General features: G+C 37.0%; 1 protein-coding gene across 2 annotated transcripts in view; it reads right to left on the reverse strand.

Moving 5' to 3' along the window:
• The window catches only part of KITLG (KIT ligand), an 85,134-nt gene that overhangs the window by 23,263 nt on the left and 36,152 nt on the right, over window positions 1-25,719 (reverse strand). For both annotated transcript variants that reach the window (XM_077845754.1, XM_077845753.1), the window contains exons 3-4: window positions 16,758-16,820; window positions 1,391-1,561 (exon numbers count right to left, since the gene is read on the reverse strand). In XM_077845754.1, coding sequence (XP_077701880.1) covers window positions 1,391-1,561; window positions 16,758-16,820 — 234 coding nt within the window. The remainder of the gene's footprint in view (window positions 1-1,390; window positions 1,562-16,757; window positions 16,821-25,719) is intronic.

Here is a 25,719-nt window from a genome sequence, read left to right on the forward strand (position 1 = left end):
GACACACATAATTCAAACTGGTACTGCAAGATGTGATCCCACCCAGTTCAGTGTGAGGCTTGACTACAGATAAAGGAATGGAGTGGTGGTGGGGGTGAGTAAAGTGAACATAACATCAAAACTATGTTAGCAACAAATTAAACACTGTTCTTTAGATATGCTCATTAAAATAATTATTCCTCATTAAAAAAAAAAAAACAACCCTCTGTAACATATGTTCCAAACAGCCCAAAGTTAAAAAGTCTGATGATACTAAATATTGGCAAGAATATGGCAAAAAGAGGACTCTTATATACTGGTAGAATGATATAAATCAGCACATTTGGTATCAATTCGTAAGGTTGGACATGTGCCCATTTTGTAACCCAGAAATTCCCCCTTTAAGTTGAATACTCTAGAGAAGTTCTTACACATATGCACCAGGAGATGTATAAGAAAGTTCTTAGCAGCGGTGTTATATAAACATTACACCAAACAACAGAAGAGTGGCTTAATATTGATATATTAAAATATATTTATTAGAATTTATTTTGTCAGATGTGGTACTAAAGGCACTAATCACAAATCATCTAATGTCAACTCCATGAGATGGATCCTGTCATTGTCCTCGTTTTAGGCATAAAGAAAGTGATCACACAAAGGTTAAGTTCACAAAGGTAATTCGTGACAGAAATCAGGATTTGAACTCTAACACCTCATTCTTAATCTCTTATCAATATGCTTATCATTCTTATCAATATGCTTAGACCCTGAAGCACTGCCATGCCCACAATCTGAAGTTGGTGACAACAAAATCATCAAATGACCTGGAAATGTTAAAATGCACCTCATTGTTGTGACATGGTTACTGTGGATAAGAGGTTAAGTCTAAGTGTTCATTATAGACAATTTTCCATTTAAAAGTAAATGAACACTTGTAACCTAAAAGGAACGTTATAAGGACTTCATTTATGAAATAAAGGGTATTTTTCTAAACGTTGTACTGCGAATAAATTTTATTTTTATGTTAAATGACGACATCTAAGCCTTAATGTACATCTCAGCATTGCAGTGTAACTAGCCACCTATTTTCTGTGTTCACCTTAAAAATATTTTAGTTAAAAATTTTTAAATTAAAAATTTCAGGGATCCCTGGGTGGCACAGCGGTTTGGCGCTTGCCTTTGGCCCAGGGCGCGATCCTGGAGACCCGGGATCGAATCCCACGTCGGGCTCCCAGTGCATGGAGCCTGCTTCTCCCTCTGCCTGTGTTTCTGCCTCTCTCTGTGTGACTATCATAAATAAATACAAATTAAAAAAAAATTTTCACAAAGACACCACCACCCCTGCCATCAATTGGCATAGGTCTTAGAGAAGAGTAGTAAAAACCCACCCCAAGGAATACAAAGTTACCTCAAATGAGTATCCTTCTGTGCACTCCACAAGATCATCCACTATTTTCACAAGTTTGTCTATGATAGAATAATTACTCAGGCCTTCAGAAATATTTGAAAACTTGTCCAGAAGATCAGTCAAGCTGACTGACAACTGTTCCACCATCACGCTTATCCAACAATGACTAGGCTGCAAGAAATGGAAAGAAGAGAAGATAAAGCATCTATTGTAAATAAAGTCAACTTGGAACTCCCTTCTTCAAAAAACATCAATGTAAAAAAAAAAAAAGACATCAATGTTTCAGTCACTGCTGAACAAAGAATTTCTTTATATCAGAACAGGTCATTCTTGTGTTTTGTTTAATACAGATTCAACATCTGCTTCAAAATTTGCAAATGAATAAAGACCTGAGCAAAGTATTGACAGTAAAGAATGTTGCTCTTCCATGGAAGTAAATTAAGACAGAGCCCAATCTTACCAAATCTTGACAAAGTTTGTTCACTTTACTCACAGTGTTCTTAGAAAAGCTTTAGGCACAGAGGGAATTACCAAAATATATATATAATATATATATATTTTAAAAGTATTTTTAAATATTTATATATTTAAATATATATATATATATATATATATATTTATATATTATTGTAGGAGAGCACCCCTCAAGGACTTGCAGTCTTTTGGTGAACTGGAATACTGGAATACGAAACAACGCATTAAAAATAGCTTATTTTTCCAAAGTGCCTAATACTTCAAGCCTTCTTCATAGATTTAATTCATGTGGATATTTAAAAAACAAACAGCCCTGGCAAGAATGTGGTCTGAGGGAAAAGCACTTTTTGGTTTAGCAGCAGGACCAGCTTACATAATTTGTGGGGCCAAACACAAAATAATGTATTTATTGTTCAAAATTGTGTTCAAAATGAATAATTACAAGATGGTGACAGCAGAGCATTAAACCAAGCATGAAGTCCTGCCCATTGGTTTGAAGCTCAAATCTGTAGTCAGTATAATTGGGTTTGACTCTGGCTGAGAAACTCCAAACAAGCTGCATAAATTCTCAGAACCTCTCTGTAGAATGGGAATAAAATAGAACAAGGTAGTTGTGAGGAGATATTGAACGTACATATTTGAAGGTAAGTTTTATGAAGGCAGTTTTTTTTTTTAACATGGCCTAGAACAGTGTCCAGCATGTGAAAGTTGCTCAGAAACTATTTGTTAAACAGGTACGTAAGTACATAAAAAAATGAATGAGAAAAAAATACTCTTGTCAGGGGTCTAAGCTTTCTGTAAAGGGCTAGATAATATTTTAGGCTTTGCATGCCAAGTGGCAGAAATAAAGGATATTAGTAGGTACATTTATACAAAGAAAGCAATTTCTATAAAACTTTTATTACAGAATTAAAATGTAGTAATAACTGAATATAATGTCTTTTGCATAATAACCAAATTTAATCTTTTGTAATAGAGGTCTACCAATAAGAATGAAATTCTTTATTTTGGGTCAACATTTTGTGTAGTTGGGTTTTTTTTTTTTTGTTTTTGTTTTTTTTTTTGTTTTTGTTTTTGTTTTTTTGTAGTTGGGTTTCAAAGTATTCTCTATTATCAGATAGGCTGCAAATGTTCATCTGGAAAAACCAATCTCACCTCACCTAGCTGGCCATATAAAATCAGGCAGTGGATTGGATCTGGCCTACAGGCTATAGTTTGCCAACCTGTTATAAATGACTCTGTGCCAATAAAGGTTTAGATTATTGGGAAAAATCTCCTTGGTGTATTAGAATGTATTTTCGTATTTATTAAATTAGTGAACATTATTTAAAATAATTACTTAAAATAAGTTCATATGCTTTGTATATTTTAACTTATGTTTTCTCCTATAAACGTCTTTTAAGTGGAAGCTCTGACTTTTTTTTAAACTCTGCTACAATGTAACAAATGAGAAAAACAAGACTGGGGATAGCTAGAATTGTTTTGGCTTATAACAACCTAAATAATTTAAAATAACTCCAGCTGTAATAAAAATATTATAATCATAAGGAATAACTGATGCCATGTAAAATGAATGAAACCACTAAACTTGATTTCCCTTCTCACCAGCAGAATAGCTCTATGGGGGAAGGCCAACTAATTTATCCTAAATTATACAAGGGGGGGGAGGGCATCTTCTATTAATTTAACAGAACAGTTTTAATTAATATAACACAGCCAAAAAGGAAAGTGGTTTATCTACAGATTGGTAAGCCCCAATTCCTGGAAGCACTAAATGTCATTCAAAACTTTCAGGAGTGTTGGCTCCGGCTTCAGAAAAGTAGAATAAACAAACCCCCAAATGGGAATTAGTTCAATTAGGCCATTTCACTCAACTCATCAAGCAAGTTCTCAAAGACTGTGTTTCCAAAGTATGTTCAGAATGGATTCTTTGTTTTGTTTAATCAGTGCTTATCTGAAGCACATGTAAGTTCACATTTGCATCATTCACAGGTCTCTTTCCAAAACGTCAGTCTTTCCTTTGGGGCTGAATCGCTCTCCAAGTTCTCCCTCCATTTAGGCAGTGGTAATTCCCTTTTAGATAGCCCTGTCAGCAAGAGGTAGATTTCCTGGGATATGGGATACAGCACAGATTGTAAATACTGTTTGAAGAGTATTTATACGGTAGGACAGCCCTCACCAATTAGTTCATTCCATTGCAACTGTGCAAAGTTTTCTGCAGCAGATTCTAGATGATAGTTTCTTCAAACTCTATCTTCACTTTATCAATGTGCTTGCCTATCCTCCCCTCAGATCTTCTGGCATAGAAGAACCAAATCAAATTTCCTTATTCTGAACTAAAGTACTAAAGTAGTCCTCTGCAGTCTTGGTGCCTTAAGTAAGCAGGGGTTTTTAATTTTTCTTTTTTTTTTTTCCTTTTTGTGGTTAAAGTAGAAAAGACTTTGTTTATAGGTTTCTTATTTTTTAAACCACGGAACTCTGGGATGCTTACCGCCACCACTTCTGTTTATCTCTATTTTCAGCTGAACTTATGTTTGCATTCTGTATTCAAGTTCTTATTTAGCTATGGTGACTCTTACGGCCACCCATGGTTCCCCCATTTTCATATACCTAATCCAACAGTGGAAGCAATCAACTTTTTCCAGCAAAATTCTCAAGTCTGAACTTACAATTTCTTACAGCTAAATCCTGGAAATCTCACAATCTAATCCTAGCCCAAAATTTGCCCTTTTAAAATTATGAAGACTTCACGGATAGCTGATCTGAACTTCTGTGCTACTATACTGCTGAAAAAACACATTTCTAAACATCTTGTAAATCTTATTTCATTCGCTATTTATTCTTGCCAAATTTCCTTGGAAGAAACTATAATCAATTCAGAGTTCTATCGTTTCAGTAATTTGCTTCAAGAGTTACATGTTAGGTTTTTAAAATTGTTAGACTTAATAAAGATAGATCTGAGGCCAAAGAAATTTTTTTTTTAATTAAATATCAGCCAGTTTTTACCTGTCTGCCTGTGAGAGAAGGCCGTTTTGACTAGATCATCAAGCAGTTTTGTATTTTCTTTTTAACTGAATATAGTCAATGATTTGCAAAGAGAATGAAACACAGGAAACTCAGTATTTCATTTGTGAAATGATAGATCTGCTTCTTGACTCAAGATTATGACTGGGAAATGAGTGATTGAAGGCTGTAGGTTTCCCAAATGTAATTTTTCCCTTTACCTTAATAACAGGCGTTATTGTCACTATTCCTTAGCTTTCACAGACCATTTTAAGCTCAAATGGTTCTGTATAAATATCAACTCTCAACATTTATCAGAAGAATGTAAGATACAAATAATGTTCTCTACTAGCGGAAGAATGTGAAGAATTAGGAAAAGTTGATAAAGCCACACAGGAGGCCAAAGAAGTGAAGTAAGAAGTACCTCTCAAATTAAGTAAATATAATTTAAGGTTCCATTCACCTGCACATACATACAAAAAGAAATATACTCCTTGTTTTGAAAGGGAAAATCTGGGTTTTCCTAAACTCCAGACTCTCAATTTCTTATTTTCTTTCTTGGTAGCTTCCGTCTTACATTTTCTGGGTTAATTTCAGGAACTCTGGCTAAGACTACTGGAAAAGTATGCTCTCAAGTCCTATGTAACATGTATCATTTTAGAATGCTATCTGAATCAATGATTATGCATTGATAATTCTTGACCAGCTACCACGCCACCACCACTGAAGATTTGTTTAAAAGCTGTAAACTTCCTAAGGGATTTTAAAGCGCCATGAACAAGTTAATGATTCAACTAAATGATTAAATAAAAGATATAAAAACTACTAAACTTAAAAGCATTTTAAACATAACTAGGAATAGGACTGCTTCCAAGACCAATAATGAAAGTATTTATGCACATTCTAAAACCACACCTAAATTTAAAATAGATAATATAGGAGTATATAAAATAGATATTATGTGATATAACACCTCTGGAGTCCCAGAAATGATAACATTTGAGACTTGGATGAACCTGTGTAGGTTAAAAATATCCTTGGGACTTGCTGGGTCTGGCATGCTTTCTCTTCTCCATCCCCTGCTTCATTCAAGAAATTGTTCTGGTTTATTATCTGGAAGAATTTGACATGTTATTCTGCATAAGTCTTAGATGCAGAGGGAGTCTCTAAGAGCAGTCACCATTAGCTTTATGGAATTAGATGAAATTGCACAAAATGTACTATAACATTTCTTCATGCACACACTTGACACTACTCTCCACTTCACAGCTATATGTAGAAATGCCTGTGTGCTTCCTTAGTTGGCCTAAGGTAGATAACTACATTGTGGGAACTCACTACAAAGGAGTTGGGATAATGTACCTATTAGAGATTCTTGGGGAGAAAAGCACTGACTCATAAACCATGAGCCCTCTGAGGAATATTCACAAGAAGCATGCACCCAGTCTTCTAATCCAACTAATCTAATTACCAGCATTACCGCCCAGTTAGATTGTTTTTGTTTTCTTTAATGTGTGTGTCAAACCTCAGTCTTGCCAGAATTAGAGGTATGAATGCCCAGGGCACAAAGCCTTCTTTTCTTTCCTCCTGTGCTTCCAGCATTTACCTCCTGGCTAAGAAATCAAAAGAACCTAGAGCCATGCCATTAGAATCACAATAGTTTAGATCTGAAAGGAATACTGAAGACCACCTGCTCCAGTCCCACCAATTTCATAAATGGAAAAAAGGCCTAGAGCAATGAAGTGGTTTGTTCAAGGTTGTACAACAAATTTAAAACAGAAACATTAGAACATCTAGACTCCCCTAGTTCTTTTATCAGTGGTACAAAGCACATACAGCTGCAGTATTTTTTCTGCCAGGTTGACGTGAGTCGTATGGTCTCACATCTGGACCAGGAATACTGGTCTTTAGACTCAATTAAGAGAGCTCTTGGAAATGGCTCTTTCTGTGTCATTTCAATGAATTGAGTCGTTCTGAGGAAAATAAATTTCTCCAAGCCAGTTGTCACAACCAAAAAGCAACTGCCAATTGCCTTTAGTGGACTTTCTTTATTCTCCTAATATTTACTCTTAGGGCTGGAGAACAGACACTCCCCTGCTACACTCAAACATTCCATGGCAGGCAAATTTCAAACATTTCTATAAAAGCACTTTGCAAAACAGTGTGTGCTTATAATCCTGGTGTGGAATCTCTAAAATCTTAACTCCCTTTTGAAGGAGCTGGGTTTTGTCATGATTTGGGCATCTTTCATTTTCTTGCTTGAATTAAAGTGATGCAGAAACCTCAATCTGATTAAGATGGTAATCAGCCCAAACACTATAAATATGTGTTGTTTCCCAGGGCAGGCCTATAAATGGTCCCTGAGCCAGACATAAAATAGCACAGTGGTGAAGGAACAGCATGGTGAGGTAAGGGCGGACGTGATGAACCAGAGGCTCAGTGTCTCGTCCCAACTATTAACACACTTTGTGATTCTCATCAAATCACTTAATCGGGGATCCCTGGGTGGCGCAGCGGTTTGGCGCCTGCCTTTGGCCCAGGGCACGATCCTGGAGACCCGGGATCGAATCCCACATCAGGCTCCCGGTGCATGGAGCCTGCTTCTCCCTCTGCCTGTGTCTCTGCCTCTCTCTCTCTCTCTCTCTCTCTCTGTGTGTGACTATCATAAATAAATAAAAATTAAAAAAAAAAATCACTTAATCTGTTCAGAGTTTCATGTTTCTCCATAATATAAAGGTGTCTGCTAATCTGTGCTAGCCAATATGTGAGCTATTAGACACCAATTGCTACATATCACTCAAAATGTGGCTAGCATGACTAAAGCACTAAAATTTTAATTTTACTTAATTCATTTAAAATCAGTAAGATTCATTGACTGGGAAAATTTTTTTTAAAGATTTTATTTATTTATTTATTTATTTATTTATTTATTTATCTATTTATTTATTTATGGAGGGTGCTCACGTAAACTGGGGGAGGGGCAGAGGGAGATGGAGAGGAGAGAATCTCAAGCAGACTCTGGCTGAGCTTGAAGCCTCATGTAGAGCTCAATCTCACAACCCTGAGACCACCACCAGAGCTCAGATCAAGAGTCAGATGCTCAACCAACTGAGCCACCCAGGTACATATTTGGAAAACTTTACACATATGAATCTACACCTTCAGTTGTAAATTTTATGAAAATCTAAATCCAAATATTTCTGATTAAAATTTAATGTCTGCACTGAAACATGCTACAGGTATGTAATACACTGTGGATTCTGAGTATAAAAAAACAAAATATTCCATGAATTTATTTTGATAAGGTAAAAGGATATTTTGGATATAGGGCAATAAAAATTATTTTACTTACTCCCCTGTTCCTTTTTACCTTTTTAAAAAATGTGGCTACTGAATAATTAAGATTACATACATGGCTTTCCTTTTTTTTCTACCAGAGAGTAATAGTCTAGATATTCTGAACTGTGTCTTAATATAATCCACTTATTAAGATGGGCCCTGTATTTTGAGTACACAAAAGAGCCACTTAAAAATAGTCTTTAATGTTATATTTAATTCATTTAACAATCTATACTTATTCCTTTTAAATAAATATGTTCTATTATATGGGAGGTAGAAGTGGATACGTACAGTGTCTACTTGGCAGATTTAACCTATTTCCAGAGGAAGTACTTCTAATCATAGAAGTTGACTCTCAGGATCCATATCTACAACTAGTGAATTTGCCCCGTGGCTAGAACTGATTAGATCACAGTAGACCTCTGAGCCAGTTGGGACTATTTGGAAAGTCTCTCCCCCAAGCTGGTAGATAATAGAAACTAAACAGTCTCTGAGCAGGTCTAAAACTGCAAATATATAAAGTTGGCAGTCTGGGGTAGCTACATTTCACCAGATGACTAGAACACAAAAAAATTCTTCACAGATAGAACAGAATAAGGCAGAGATGCAGAGATTCAGAGTGGAAAAGGAAAACCTGGTAGCTTCCCATCTTGGCTGGAATCTCTTTCATGAAGCCTGGCTGCATCCTTGCCCTTTTACTAGAATGCTGTTCTTTAGCATCCTTATAACTGGAATTTTTCTGTCTCTCCTTTTTCAAATTAAGTTTGAGTTCAGGGATCCCTGAGTGGCTCAGTGGTTGAGCACCTGCCTTCGGCCCAGGGCATGATCCTGGAGTCCCGGGATCAAGTCCTGCATCCGGCTCCCTGCATGGAGCCTGCTTCTCTCTGCCTGTATCTCTGCCTCTCTCTGTGTGTCTCTCATGAATAAATAAAATCTTAAAAAAAAAAAAAAAAAGTTTGAGTTCATTACTGTTAGTGAGAACCAAAGAACTCTAAACAAATAAGATGGATTCCCTTCAAGATTTGGAAATCAGGACATTTTTTGCCAATAGTTAAATGTTTACTGGTTAGGAACTTCTGAGTAACACCTACCTGCTGGAATGGTGAAGAAATATACAGAGGAGAGAAAGATTTGATCCCTGATCTTTAGATAAATAAAACACAAGAGAAAACATAAAAACAAAATAATGATAGCATCTGACAAATGTATATATTCCAGATCTTGGGTTTTTCAGATCTTAATTATTTCTCACAACACTTTGAGACAAATATATAACACAATTTTAAACAGCTATGTACACAATATGTGATCAGATACCCAAAATGAACAGTTTTCTGGACAAATTCTATAAAAATTCAGAGATGATGAACTAAAAGGTAAGGTCCACAGATCAGATACCATGATGGTACTGGTGACCACTGTATCCTCTGAGCGAAGCAGAGTAGGGGTGATTACAGTTTTTACTGGCCAAATGATACACATAAGAGAGAGCATAGTCGAACAGTAGGAAATAGCTCTGGGGAGAAAGGGGGACCTTACCCCAACCTTGGACGAGAGAACCATGAAGATGCTTTCAGCTGCAAAATACTGGATGATTCTGCAGGTAGAATTGGAATGAGTAGATGGAAGAGGAAAGGGCATATGTGGGTGCAATAAGGGAAATGGCACTGAGCGAAATCTTTGAGTTGAGAATAAGCACGGTAATTTTAGGAGGCAGGGGTGCATTTTGCTGGGGTGGCAAGTTTGTGTTGGGGAATAATAGATATTAAGATGAGGTGGTTAGGATGAGGCAAGATTATGAAGAGTCATGAATATCAAAGATTCTGGAATTTGGCATTCAGCCTTTAGTCACTGGGACAATGAGAAAGTTCTTAAATATGGAAATGACTCAATGAAAGTAGTTTTAACAGAAGCCTCAAGGAAACCATGATTTCTAAAAAATGCATAATACCTTTTACCTAAGATTTTATTTTATTTTTTTAAGATTTTTAAAATTTATTCATGAGAGAGAGAGAGAGAGAGAGAGAGGCAGGGATACAGGCAGAGGGAGAAGCAGGCTCCATTCAGGGAGCCGGATGCAGGACTTGATCCCGGGACTCCAGGATCACGCCCTGGGCCGAAGGCGGTGCTAAACCACTGAGCCACCTGCCCTAAGATTTTAAATAAAATGTACATATATCTGAAAAAAAAAAGATAGCAATAATGTTGAGGTGCAGGTATTGTGTGAGGAGTTACAGGCACTCACCTCAACACAATAATCTTGTGGATTCTATTCAGGTCAAATTTGTGCCTCAAGGAAATTACAAGAGATTGCATGGGAATTTCTACCTCCTTCTTCACTTTTTTTTTTTTTTTGCTACAAATCAGAAGGTTTTATTTCTTGTGTGAAACCACACACACAAAATAAATAGTTCATATAAATAGGAAACTACATGATCTTAGCCACGCCTCCCACTGAGGTCCAGGCCAGGGGATAGGGACACAGGAATGGAGGGAGATGCCCCAACATGGCTCAAGGGTGTGGTCTGGATGGAGGAGACTGGTAAAGTCTGGGCAGGAGCAGGTGTGGCGGCCAGAGGAGGGGTAGGGTTCCCGCAGCGTGCCCAGGCCCTGGCCCGGTCAGCAGGGGTGAGACAGGGGCCCAGCTGCTCCTGGGCCTGGGCGATCCGCCGGGCGAAGCGACTACGATCCCGGGCGAGCTGCTCCCAGGGTCCGCGGCGGGAGGCCTGAGCCGGTCCTGCCCAGACAGCCAGGAGATGGACAGAGACTTTCTTGGAGAAACAGACCTTTCTGGCCGTTAGGGGAGTCTCAGGGTCGGGATGCCGGGTGGGGGTATGCAGATATGAAGTGCGTATCATGCATTAGGCACTGACGATACAAAACAGCAAACATAGACAATCCCTGCCCTCGTGAAGTTTACAAGTCTAAGCGGAAGGTTATCAATGAAATAAATCCACAAATAAATGGAAAACTGCTACTTTGAAGGAGATCACAAAAAGAGTTTCCAGTTGGAGGATTTGGCTCCATGAAAGAAGAAAAGGAAGGTTCCCTTAAAGAAGTGAAATTGAAACCAAGAGTCCAGAGTTACTGGAATCAAAGGTCTGACCAGGTACAGAGGAAGCCATGCGCAGAGGAACAGTGGCCACAGGGGGACGCGTCAGGATGTGGGGCTGGAAGAGGATTTGGAAAGGTGCCCCATCATGAGAGTCTCAGGGGCCTTGCTTACAGAACACATTTTTTTTCTGCTTAAGAGTTATAGGCACACAGACATTTGAAATATATGAAGAAGGAAGGGTAAAGTAATCAGGTGTGTGTGTGTGTGTGTTTGTTTAATCACTGTCTACTCAATTAGAGTCAAAACTCGGGAGGCCTGGAGTGGCTCAGTGGTTGAGCATCTGCCTTCGGCTCAGGGCATGATCCTGATGTTCCAGGATCGAGCCCCACATCAGGCTCCTTGCATGGAATCTGTTTCTCCTCCATCTGCCTATGTCTCTGCCTCTCTGTGTCTCTCATGAATAAATAAATATAATCTTTATTTTTAATAAATAAAATCTTAAAAAAAAAACAGAAGAGGGGTCAAAATCTCAATTGTTAAGTCCTGGAATGGCAAGGGAGGAGCAAGGGAACCTGAGGCAGTAGGGCCAGGCAGAAGATGATGAGAAGAGTTAAGAACTGGAATCCTGCACACCCGGGGAAGGATGCTGCCAAGGGAAGGTGGCCTGTAGGATTATGGTTAGATTGATATTACATACTGCCAGTGACTTCTTTGTTTAACCTTGCCTTTAAAAGGAATTGAAAAGATTCCTTTTAGAGGAATCTTTTAAATCAAAGATTTAAATATCTTGGTTATTGCTAATTTTGGTTATTGCTTACGTGACGTAAAGACTGGTTGAGGTAAGAATCATCAATAGATGCTAAATTTGGGGGAGAAACTTTGATGAGGAACAGTGCATGGTCTTAAAACATCTCCCTCAAATGTTGCTTAGGAGTTCCTAATGAGTAAATACATAGAAATACTGGAACACTTTAACCAGGTGGTCATAACAGCACCGTGAGGAGAAGATGGACACTGAGTGTCTGTGTGTGTGAAAACCTCAGGATGTTTCATCACTTATGTAGCATCATGGCCTGAAATACATAATCTTAATGTAATCATTAAACATCAATCAAAGGTTTCAAAGATATACATTTTACTTAAAGGGGATGGCTGTATTACTCAAAAATTTCAATGTCATAGGGACAAGAGAGAGGCTAAAGAACTCCTAAAGCAGATAAAGAGACATGAGATATTTATACAAACTTAGGGGGCTTAGAGTAACACAAATTTATTATTTTACCATTCCTGAGTTCAGAAGTCTAACACAGATCTTACTAGGCCCAAATCAAGGTGCTTACATGGGCTGGGTTTCCTTTAGGGGCTCTCCAGGAGAATTCCTTGCCTTGCCGTTTCTAGCTTTGAGACCACCTGCATCTCTTGGCCTGTGGCCCCTTGCCGCATTTTCAAAGCCAACAGTGTAACATTTTTTAATCACTCTCTCTGGCTCCCACACTCCTGCTTCCCTCTTATAAGGATTCACAAGGTTAAACTATGCCCATCTGGATAATCCCAGATAAACTGATCCCCAAATCCTTAATTACATCTGCAAAATTCCTTTTACCATGTAAGATGCTATATTCACAGCATGGGACATCTTTGGGGAGCCATTATTCTGCCTATCATACTAATGTCAAATGCAAATCATTATCCTAGACTGGATCTTGTACTGGAGGAAAATAAATACTAAAAAAAAAAAAAAGATAAAATTTAATAAAACTGAAATACAGCCAGTAGATTCAAATATTTTGGTTATTGCTAAATTTACTGAAGCTGACAACCAGATTGTGGTTATGTAACAGAAAATCCTTTACTTAGGAAATACACACTTAAGTATTTAGGAGTAAACCGCCATTATGTATACAAATGACTCAATGAGTTTAGAAAACTAACAACACACATCTGTGCAGAGAAAGCAAGCATTTAGTAAAGCAAAAGAGGCAAAATGTTAAAAAGAGATAAATATGGATTAGAGTTTGTGAGTATTCTTAGAATATTCTCATAAATTTTCTGTAAATTTGAAATTATTTCCAAATAAGTTAAAACTGATAAATCTAAAATTAAAACCGATCATTTTCTTTTTACTCAAATACTATAAGCAAGTCATCATTTATATCATTTTATAAACATTAGAATGACTGCAGATGTGTGGTACAAATTCAGCAACCCAATTTTTGCTGAGCCACCTAGGTGTCCCAAAACCCAGGGCCTCCTTTTTTTTCCTTCTTCTTTTTTTCAGAATTTAATTAATTAATTAATTAATTAATTAATTAATTAATATTTATTTTTTTCAGAATTTATTTTTTTAAAGTAATCTCTACACCCAACACGGGGCTCAAACTCACATTCCCAAGATCAAGAGGCGCGTGCCCTACTGACTGAGCCAGCTAGAGGCACCCCCTATAACCACTATAGTGTTAACTGATTCAGGCAAGCATTATCCATAGATGCTAAACTCACAGAGTGAAAGATTCTTGGGGAACGATACTCACAAAGTTTCAAAGTACTACCCCACAGGACTCTTTGTTTTTAAAATTGAAGTGAAATTCACATAACATGAAGTTAATAATTTTAGAGTGCACATAATTTTAGAGTGTATTAAGTACATTCACTCTGTTGTGCTGGTCTTCCTGTGGTAACATTACTGGCAAATAGAAGGATCAGAAACATTTAGGATTCTTAAGGTTAGTGACTTAAAATTCTAACAGTCCGGCAATATGATAGTTTCAAGAGTTTAAAATAGACTTGGTAATTATCACTGGATTTAAATGCCAACTGGTTGGTCACACCCTGCTATTAGTGAGAGAGAATCCGCTAGGTAATTTCTAGAAGGTCTCTTAGAAAAATACTCCTTACCCCCATCCCACCCCCATTCATAGGAGTATTTAGCGGATTTTTAAAGCAAAAGCGCAACAATGAACTGTATTCTATTCTAGAGCCTTCTTTTTTTTTTTTTTTTTAAAGATTTTATTTATTTCTGCTCTGTGCCTCAAGCAGAATTTTATTGCTTTGGCCCCAGAAAATCTTTCTGGTACCCATTCTGATTCCTACTCCGCCCTCTATTGTTTAAAAACAAAAGATAAGGCAGCTGGGACTCTGACCAGTGACAAATCATCACTGGGAAACTCCACTGGTCTTGGCAGAAACTAACATTTTAAAATAAGGGTAAAACAAAGCGTTAAGACCCCGCTTCTCCCCAAAGCCTTATGCACGGGCTTATTTTTCTTGCCAACTGTGGTAGCCGAGAACAAAGTTTCTCCAGTTGTGGCAGGACAGTATGCCAAGTTCAAATAATAGTGGACTTTTCTCAATTACAGAAACAAGAAAAAAAAATATGGCAATGAATTAGCTTTATTTTTACAAGTTTGGCTCTTGCTACCACCAGCCCATACTGAAATCTGTGATTTGGCACAATCTATGATTATACCAGCACAACATAATTTATTTTGTTACTTTTAGTTTAACATTAAGAGCTGCATGATTTCTTTAAGTTTGGCAATCATAGATCTAAATGCTTCTACAATCAGGAGCATGGTGCATCTTTATTACTTAAATGTTTCACTTAGAACACCTTCCCTTGCTGTTGTAATTATTTGGAAACTTGCATTTGATAACCCAAGGTTAAATGTCAGCTGACTTGGGGTTTCTTTTTAAGACTGTCACTTTTTAGTTGTATAACTTTGGGCAAAACACTTGTAAACCCCAGTGTGTCATTTGTAAAACAGAAATCACACAAATCATAGTAGCTATCTTGACTTCCTGGTAGGGTTTTTTTAATCATCCGAGGAGATAAATATGTGAGATCATTTTGAAAATTTAAAAAAGCATTATATAAAAAGGCCCAACCATCCCCCTCACCTAGTTATTATTAAAGTTTTTTTGCACATAAGACTAGGTGATGTGTTTGTTATTTAAAGCATCTGGTAAAGTGCTGCCTCCACAGTTTTTCCTAAACAAATACTGTACTTGCTGCCTGAGTAATTGAGTGACAAGATTAATTAAATTTCAGGCTGCTATGATTTTACATTCCCCCCTAATTCAATGGGATAGACACTGACCTTAACTTGAAGATATCTAGTTCAACATGATGCAACAAGTTCTAGGGAACTTTAGATAGTTCATGCTAACTAAAATGCTTAGTACTTTCCTAAGGAAAAGAAATAGGTCGCTGACGTTCTCTTGACATGATAACTTAGGGTCTTTGAAAGACTTTTTAAGCACAAGCACTTAGTGATGTGCTTAGCATGCTTAAACTGGTAATAATTTTGATTGACTAACCCACAAAAAGTACTCAAGGCCTAACACAGCTTGTGCGCAGTGGATTTGTAATAAGTACTTCATAAATCATAGAAAGAGGTCTACTTGCAGAGTAACCCAAATGATTTTAAATTAACTCAGGGAACACAATACAGCAGTTGAAAGGAACCAACACGGATTAGCACATTACATGTCAAATGTGTGTTGCAAAATATTAGCAAGTTGCAAAGTGGTATATACAGTATAATGCTATTAAGCACGAAAATACAAATATAGGATCTTATGTGTATGAGTGCAGATTTGCAGTAAATGTAAAAGAGCAGCTATGCGTTGCTGCATTCAACTCAACTCAAGGTGATACTATCCTCATGCCAGGCCTTGATAACATGCGGTGGGATGAAAAATTTCAGTTCAGAATACTTGTTTCTAACAGTCAAATTGTCTGTAAGAGACAAAGTGGGGACCAGTGGAGATAGGAGAGAGGCCATACCGGGGTCTTTAGTAATATTTATAATGTTTGATTAAAAAATACATTTGAAGTAAATATTGCACCATGGTAAAGTTTAACAAGGTTATGGGATAGGTACATAGGCATCTCTATGCTTCCAGGATTCCTTCATGTATGAATTCTGATCATTTGTAATCAGAAAAATAATTTAAATTTCTTGGTTGCAGTAATACAGGTATATTTATAATCATAATCTCATTTATATTGTAAGTTTCTAAGAATCTATTGACTAATAAATTCTTAGATAAAATATATTGTGATCTGAAATTAAATAGGAAAGAGACTTAATAAAGGATCTTTTCAGGTATGCAAAGAATTTGCATAATTTTACACTCAAGCCTTTTTTTAGGAGGAAGCTAAAGGAAAGGGAGAAATCTGTGGCCAGCTCTAAGGAAGATGATCTTATTTACTTTAGAAGTACAGGTCTAGGACACATGTGCTGAAAGGCTTATCTCTAAGTAAAGTTTAGCAGTTATTTGAGGATAAATCCATGCAAGTCAAATTCCAAGGATACTTTCTTCAAATACTGACAATTAGCTAACTCCTAAATGGCAGATCATTTCCTGTCTCAGTAGAATGATCCCATCTCTTTTGTCAGCTCTTTTGTCAGATAATTTCCTGTCTCAATAGAATGATCCCATCTCTTTTTGTTAGCTACTAAAAAGAAACTCAGAAATGTACAGTTTACGTACCAAAACATCCATCCCGGGGACATATTTGAGGGCTATCTTATAGTCTTTTGGAAGATTTGCCACCTACAGAGACCAAAACAAGAAGAAAAGAAAAAAGGGAAAAATCCATGAGAAAATTCATATATATCACTCATACTGTTTTTAGTGGGAGAAAAACACATACAAACCTGTTATATTGTTTTTGAGTTATCACTGAATTTCAATATTTACGTAGTGATTTTCCATTCTTGACTTACCTTTGTAATCAAAGGCACTCTCCAAAAATAAAGTGATAATGCAAGTCTTTAGATTCCAAATTCGGTAATGAATAGAAGTATAATCCAGTGAGTTTTAGAAACATCTAAATTTAATTTCTACCCGTGGTCTTAGAATTCCTTTCCAGTTTCCTACTGTTTCACCAATGAATCAGCAATACAATGTTTTGTTTTGGGTTTTTTTTGATCAATGATTCTTAAAGTGATGTATTAACATCACCAGGGAACTGCTAAAAAATGCAAATTACCAGGCCACATCAGCTCTACTAAATCTTACTTATGTTCTCCAGGTGATTTTGATACAAATTTGAGAACTTGTTGATCCTAGGAAAAAAAGGTCTGTGAAACCTCAAAAGAACACTACCACTCAAGAGATGCAAATACTTTCTAATTTAAATAATTTGTAAAGACTCCGTTCTGTAAAATAACTCAATCTCCTTACGGAGGCCTGAACCTTGGAAATGTCTCAAATATTTACCTAGCTTCTTTTAAAGGCTTTTTAAAAGTGTCTAACACATTTCCATCAGTCATTGTGGCATATATTGAACAAATACCTGATTTGGAACCAAATCTAAATTCTATACTTTGATTTCTTTCACCTGTAAGATGGAAACGAAAGTACCCATGTCAAAAAGACAATTTCCAAAATGAGACAACTGAATGTGCCAAACACATCATAAATAATCTGTATTCTATCTTGAGAGATATACTGGCAACTGACTTTCAAGGTATATATATCCTGGTATATTACAGAGTTCTAGGTTCCCGTATCTCCTTTCCTCCATATAGCACCAGCTCTGTCATACAATCACAATTACGATTTCCAGCTAAATATAGCTAACATCTGATTTAGACTATTGAGTCTTAAGAGAATATATGATGTAAAAAAGTAGTTTTGCACTATTCCATCTTGCAGAAGTCTACCTTATTTTCCCCTTCATCCTTTCTCTGAAAACTTTGCTCTTCTCCATATTTTTTTAAAGATTTATTTATTTATTCATGATAGACAGAGAGTGAGAGAGAGAGAGAGAGGGGCAGAGACACAGGCAGAGGGAGAAGCAGGCTCCATGCAGGGAGCCCGACACAGGACCCGATCCCGGGACTCCAGGATCATGCCCTGGGCCAAAGGCAGGCGTTAAATCGCTGAGCCACTCAGGGATCCCTGCTCTTCCCCATATTAAGCTAGGACCTTGCTCATGTTTGCTGGACTAGGTCACCTCTTACAAATTTATAACACAATCTGTATGTTTCTTCTTGGCCATGCTAATAGCTTCTAGAATCTGAGAACAATTTTGGGGGAAAGAATACAGGCAAAGGCATAAGTAGTCAAAAGGGAGCCAATGTAGTAACCAATCCCTTTGTGCTTACTACCATTCTACCTCCAATGGTACCACCTCACACTCATCTCAGTCTCGGGTCTAATATATTCTGAATATGTTATCAGGCACTATGTTCATAGGAGTACATGCTGCATAGTCACATTCAATCTTCCAATCTCTGTGACATATTTCTCTATTAACTTGAGGTTCAAATAGGTCAAGCAACTAGACTAAGGTCGCACAGCTACTCATGTAAAGTATGGACTAGAACTCAGATCTCTGACAACACAGCCTCCCTTGTCTCTTTTGTTCTATTAAACATTTCATCTACTCTGTGCACATTTGTCCTGGGTACTAGATCCTCTCAAATTTCTGACCATGCTTCCATAATTTCTTTTGTCTTTTGGATTTTCATCTCCATCTTTGAAAAGCAAAATGACCCACTCACTTTATGTAAGCTCTGCTGGCAAAGACAGCTGATGCTTTTACAGGTATAAAAGCTGAAATTGGACTGAGCAGCAACATTTTATTATGTTATGAGCCAACCGTGTAAGTCAAAGTCATTCCAGATGGAGAAGCATGACAAAAAGTGGCAGTTGTTCTGAATACAGCTTGCTTGACAATCTAGACCCTCCTTCCTTAAGGAGGGAGTCTATCGATCTATATAAAATTGACAGAATTAGTATTCAGAAAACTTAGGACCTGAGTGTATACATAAACCTAATGAGCAGAATAAAATGTAAGGGATATGGCCAATTCCATTTTTTTTTAGTAATTTACATACAAAACCCAGTTCAAAGAAACCTTACTGAACCACACTGAAATCTCCATATCTTACAACTTGGTGCGGTGGTGGTGGTATATAATAACAATTTCTGCATTAAATTGATTTACTGATATTTAATTCCTGGTAGAAGAAAATACTAGTTTCAAAAAATGCTTTATAATTTATAACAAGTTTTCATATATAGTCTTTGCCATAACCTCATGAGACATATATTTTTAAGCCTGTCTTATAGATGAAGACATGGAGGCTCACAGGGGCTATTATATCAAGGTAGTGGGCATCAGGACTTTCTGATGGAGGGAGGATACAAACTTGGCCCTGTGTGCTTGGCTCAGCACTGTCATCTACAGAGTAGTCTCCCTTTATTACTTTCTTGGCTTACATTGGTTCCTTTCCAATTACATTTGGAAGAGAACTTAGAAGTCAAGTTGTAGATTTTTATGGTTGCTTCATGAATTATTACAGGACTTTCTGAGCACTTAGAGTGTGTTGAAGAGCCCTCAGAAAGCACAGGTAACTGTGATTAAATTCAGCTTCTTTGATGTACACTGATCGCTATAGAAAGTTTGGCAGTGTAGAGGGAAGGAGCCTTTGGCCTGGAATTTAGAAGACGTTCCTCTGAGTTTCAAGTTTGATGTAGGAGCCATAGTAGAGGTTCTGGGGACACACTCTTCTGGTTGGATCCAGGCCTTAACATATGTTAACTCAGATCATGGGCAAGTTATTTAATCTACTTTAGCCTTAATTCCGACATGTATAAAATGGGAATCATAACAAAACCTAGCCAGTGAATTTATAAAGACTAATAACTAAGAAACTCATTTAAAACACTTAGTGCTTAAGCATGGTATGTATACGAAGAAGAGTTTATTAATTCCAAGAGAGTGGTATATTCTAGGTAGATGAGGTGACACAGGCAAAAACAAAGAAACAGGAAAGCACAAGTGTGTTTGGGAGACTATGGACAGATAAATCAGGCTCTAGCAGGTAAAGGATAGGAAATATGCCAAACAAGCTACACTAGAGAAGGACTTTAATGTTGGGCTAGCAGGAGGCCCAATGGGAAGCAGTGAAGTTCAGTAGAACATGTCCTACCACCAAAACCCTACAAACAAGTCATTTCTGCCTCATTTCCTCTCTGTTAAACTTCTTGTCTGTAAAATAAAGGGAGTGAACTGGATAATTACCAAAAATTCAGTCTGATCAAACTCTCTCATGGAAGTAGTGGTGCTACACTGACTGTCCAGCAAGGAGGAGGGATCAGGATAGTAAATTCAGGAACATTGGTCTGGAAGGATGGATTGCATCAAGGACAGAACAGAGACCAAGAAAAGTTTAGGAGACCACTGGAAAAGTGCTGAACATGTATTAAATATTTATACAGAGACTAGAAGCTGAGAAATCAGAAATGAGGTTTAGAGTCTAGGGAAGTAGCCTGTTGATAGGGTTAGATGGATAAGTAATCAAAACTATAGATTTTGAAAATAAATGTAATTCCAGTAAAATAAGTTCAGGGGAAAAAAAAAAAAGAAAAAAGGAATGTAATTGATGGAAAACTCTACTACCAAAAGCCAAATTATCCCAATGAGCTTTTGTCGTTTGGAGTATGAGGATGTCAATACTATGCCGGATTGTAAAATGCATAAAATTGGAAAAACAAGTCACTTTATGATGGGTTCAGTCTACCAGATGGGCCCCATTGGGTGTCTTTAAGATTGACCATACTCAGTGACACTGGGAAAAACAAAAGCAAAACAAAACACATAAGGGAATGGCATGTGGAAATGCTGAAAACTTTGCCAAGACAAAGCCTTCTTATGCCAAACAGACACTGGCTGCAACCATGTCCTAAAGGTATTTGGACTCTGGAGCAAAAGGACTCAAAGAACAGTTAATGCCCTCCCTACATCACTAATCTAAAATCTTTGGATCTCATGATTCAAGTATCATTGAAGTCTCTAAATCTCATAAAATCAGTGGCTTCTAGGACATCTTTGCTGAGACACTTACTTGTCTCAGTTATTTCTGAGTGCAAGATATGAATCAAAATGCAGTCGTAGTACCTCCTGATTCCTTTGACACTGTACAAAAATGTGGGCATAAGTGAACATCTCTGGGGAAAGAGTCTCAGCAGTTTCCAGAGTCTCAGCAGACCCAGAGAAGTATAAGAATCACTGCTATGGAGGGGGGCAAAAAAAAAAAAAAAATCTATGCTTATATTTAAATATCCCAGCTCACTCATATACAACAGCTTAGCTGGTTTTCAGAAAGAACACAGGAGAAAGCTTTTCATTTTTTAAAAAATTTTTCCTTTTAAGTCATCCTCTGTTAATACTAACAATCTAACTCATCAGGACAATGGTCTTTAGTTTTCAAAGGTATTTTTTTTTTTATCATAACACAATCAGCGATTAACAAAATTAAGATGACAACTTTACAAGACTTTCCTGAGTCTTCTCAGTGAAGAATACCTAAATAAAGTTAGGGGACTCATCTTCCTCCAAAAAAATAATAAAAAGATAAAGATTTTCAAAAGAAAGTTGATAAGAACATCTACAATATGATCACTTCCTATTCATAAAGTGACTACTACCTAGGAAATAAAATTCAAGAGGTTACAATGATAATTCTTAAAACTGCAGTTGACATTTACATCTTAAATTCAGACATCATAAATTATGAACTATCTTCTTGTGTTCCAGACAGGAAGTTATGGGTTCGAACTTCTCTACTCAACTTCCTATTTCCAGATAGGGATGCTCAGGTTACTTATCACTAGGTCTCAGCTTCCTAATCAATAAGCTCGAGGTAAAAATAATTACCTCCTAGGGTTGTAATGATTGGAGGACAGAATCCATATAAAATGCTTTGCATGGCACCTGGACACTCACACAGTAACTACTGCTTTAAAAAGGAGCAGGAGACACAGTACCTAAGTGGTTCATCCAAGGAAGAATGATTTTTTTTCTTCACAATAAAGACTGCCATGCATGGTAATATAGCAGGACATTTAGCTGTCCTTGTATAAGTATTAGCCTTTTACAAGTATTATTTCTGATATATTTCTGTCCTTTTTTTGAATACTGCAAGTCTAAAATTTAGTGTTAAATAGAAAAGGAAATTTCTACCAACCGTAGGAGAAGAAATTAAAATGCTGAGTAAAGTAATAAACTTTAAAAATTATCCAACTGTCAAACCACTGTTCTTCAAAGGTCCAAAGTAGAAAAAAGAAAAACCAACCCCCCAAAACTGGGTGAGATCTTTTTTGTTTGTTTGTTTGTTTAAAGAGAGAGAGAGAACATAGGCATGAATAGGCAGTAGAGCAGAAAGAGAGAGAGAGAATCTTAAGCAGGCTCTACGCCTAACGTGGAGCCTGACTGGGGCTCCCTCTCACAACCCTGAGATCATGACTTGAGCCAAAATCAAGAGTTGAATGCTTAATTGACTGAGCTGCCCAGGTGCCCACAGAATCTCTGCTTTTATTTATTTTTTATTTTTAAAGATGTTATTTATTTATTTAGAGAATACAAAGTAGGGCAAGGGGCAGAGAGAGAGGGGGAGAGAGAATCTCAAGCAGATTTTGCGTCAAGAGCAGAACCAGACATAAGGGCTCCATCTCATGACCCTGAGATCATGACCTGAGCTGAAATCAGGAGTTGGACACTTAACTCACTGAACTACCTAGGTGTCTCTGAAAGCTCTGTTCTTAAAAGAGAAGATATGCTTAGAAAAGCTCTGAATTCATCTAGAAATGGGAAGACTCAGAGACTCAAACTTCATTTTAATGCAGTGGTAATTCTATTTGAAGAACATTATACTCAGGATAAAAATCAGAATTATTCAAAACTGTCCAAAGTGAAATTTACCAGAGATATTTTTATAATCTCCCATTATGTTAAACTCTAAAAGTCATGTGTTAAAATAAGTGCCTATCATAAGACCAGGAAAACCATGAATTGCGGAGCTTTCATTCTATTCTGATTTGGAGGTCCTTTATAAGATGGGGCTGGGACAGCAACCTGCCTTACACATTTTGAGGAAGACAAACAATTACTCAATAGATATTTTAAAACAAAACAGGTTTTTAAAAAGCAACAGTCACATTTAATTAAATTCCCCCAAATGAAAGAAAACTATGATCACAAATGAAGGCAACAGTACAAAGAACAAAAGGGGAAACCAATTTGAATGGTTTCAATATTTGGATGCCTCCTTTTATGAATGCAACCACTAAAAGCTGCAGCCTAATTGTCCCATAGATCTAAGTTTTTAAAGTTTGTTTCATCCTCTTCCCAGATACTTGACCCTTTCTTTAGGTAGTCTGAGTTTGCCATTTAAAACAAGTCCTGCAACATTTTTCAGAAACCAAGCAAAATGTTCTGTAAATAGATGAACTGTTATGCTGGGCAAACATGCCAGAAGGATTTCAAATGAAAACCATGGGGACTTTAGGGGCAGCACACAGTGTCCAAGAAGAAATTAAAAACACAAAAAAATGACAGTAAGGTCATAAATCATGTGCTTCTGTGACATGAGAATCACCCCAAGCAAATAGGCTTCAGGTTTGTGGGCACAGTACCAGTTGCCACCTAATGCAGAGATAGAACTGGTAGAGACTGCAAAGAAATGATTTCAGTCAAAGAGATTACTGGGGGAGCACAAGGTAAAAAGGTACTGTCAACCTACTTTGTTTCTCTCAAATAGAATGTACCAAGGTTATGCCTGCAGAGCAAATCCCTCTTGTTCTGTACAACCTCCTGAGTTGGGGTGTAAATGAATTACTCTAAAAGGTGCAACCTAACAAAGTATCATTGTGGAATTAAAGAATTTCAGAGCTGGAAAGGGCCTCCCAAGTTATGTGATTCAGTAGTTCTCTTTTTGGGGAGGTATCACCAGCTTCTCTGGGAAGATGAAAACTTAGAAATTCATATAAGGTGCAAGTAGGCACAATTTGGAGTTCCATTTGCAAGCGCTCAAAGTCTATGAATCCTAGATTAAGAACTACTGATCGTGTCCCTGTTCCTCATTTTAAATTCCAGAAAGTAAATCCCTGAACCTTTCTGGGATTCATTTGTCCAAGTTCACACAGCAAGGTAAAAGGAGAGCTGATGTTCAAGTAACTCAGTACTCCTGACTTCAAGATGCTCTGCTCCACTGCACCTTAGAGAGACGCCGTGATTATCTGTATCCACAGAACTATGAAGTCACTCACATTGTTGTCTGAATTAGCAAATTAATGAATTTTAGGCTAAGGATGAGAAGAGTTGTTTTTTTGTTTGTTTTTGTTTTTCCCCCAAAATGGAAAAAACTCAACATTAGAAGTATGATGGCCTAACCAGTCCTGGCACTTCTATGTGAATCCCTATCACCTAGGATGTTTGTGGGAAACATTAAGGTTCCTACACCCCATCTTCACAAGCTGAGACTCAGTATTTCTGCAGTAGAGCCCTGACAGCTGTACTTTTAATAAGTATCCTAAAACACTGTAATTGAATGATTCTCAAATTATACCCTACAAATGCTAGTTTACAACAGTGACTTCCAATATTTTTTTCAGAAGCTCGATTCTTTTTTCAAATCAAGTCTTATTTGGAAATCCAGAGACAAATGAAGGCAGAGTGGCTGCATGGGCTCTAGGAGCCAGTTTGAAAACCACAGTTGTAGAAGACACAGTGCTGGTAATGGGACCAGGAGCTGGTCTTCACCATTCCTGAGTCTCAGTTTCCTCATTTATAAAATGGTTTGTCCAGACTGTCTGTAGATATCCTTTTATCTCCTGTATCTTCTGATCCCATAACACCACCACCACCACCACCACCACCACCACCACTACTACTACTAGCTAATATTTAGCAGGCACTTGTTGTGTTCCTAAACACTGTTCTTATAAGGATTCAATCCTTATAATCACTCTATGAAGTACTATTAATTTTAATACTGATAAGGAAACTGAGATCCAAAGAAGTTATAGGACAATAACTGTGATAGGAAATTTATATATGCATTCTCTTATTTAATTTATAAGACAAAATTGGGAAGTAGAAACGGAGATTTAGAAAGGTAAATACTTAATGTCAAAAACCTGGGATTTAAATTCAGGTCTACCAAATCCCAAAATCCATTCCTTAACCAACATATTGGCAGAGGTTGCTGCTATGTTGTAACAGGAAATCTTTTAAATGGCATCCATGTATGTGTTGTTACTGTGGTATTAATGATATACATTCATATTTTTATGGAGATGATTTATCTCCCAAACTAGATTATGAACATTTTGAGGTCAGGGATTATTTTTCTATTTCCTACTCTCTGAAATATGGGTTGTGAATTATATAAGTCTTTATTTAATTAGGAGTTATCTGAGTCCTATTTTATTTTCTCACAACCCTGAGATCATGACCTGAGCCCAGGACCAAGATTTGGATGCTTAACCAACTGAGCCACAAAGGCACCAAGTCCCATCTTTTATTAACTTGATTTTTTTTTTTAATAATCCAAACTAAAGATACTAATTTCACTAGATCAACTCTTGAAATTAAAAAATTTCCCTGAGTCAGTTGCTGGAAGGGAGAAAAAAACCCAAAACAAAACAAAAAAACAAA

The sequence above is a fragment of the Canis aureus genome, chromosome 13 (assembly GCF_053574225.1).
Source record: "Canis aureus isolate CA01 chromosome 13, VMU_Caureus_v.1.0, whole genome shotgun sequence".
Classification (NCBI taxonomy): domain Eukaryota; kingdom Metazoa; phylum Chordata; class Mammalia; order Carnivora; family Canidae; genus Canis; species Canis aureus.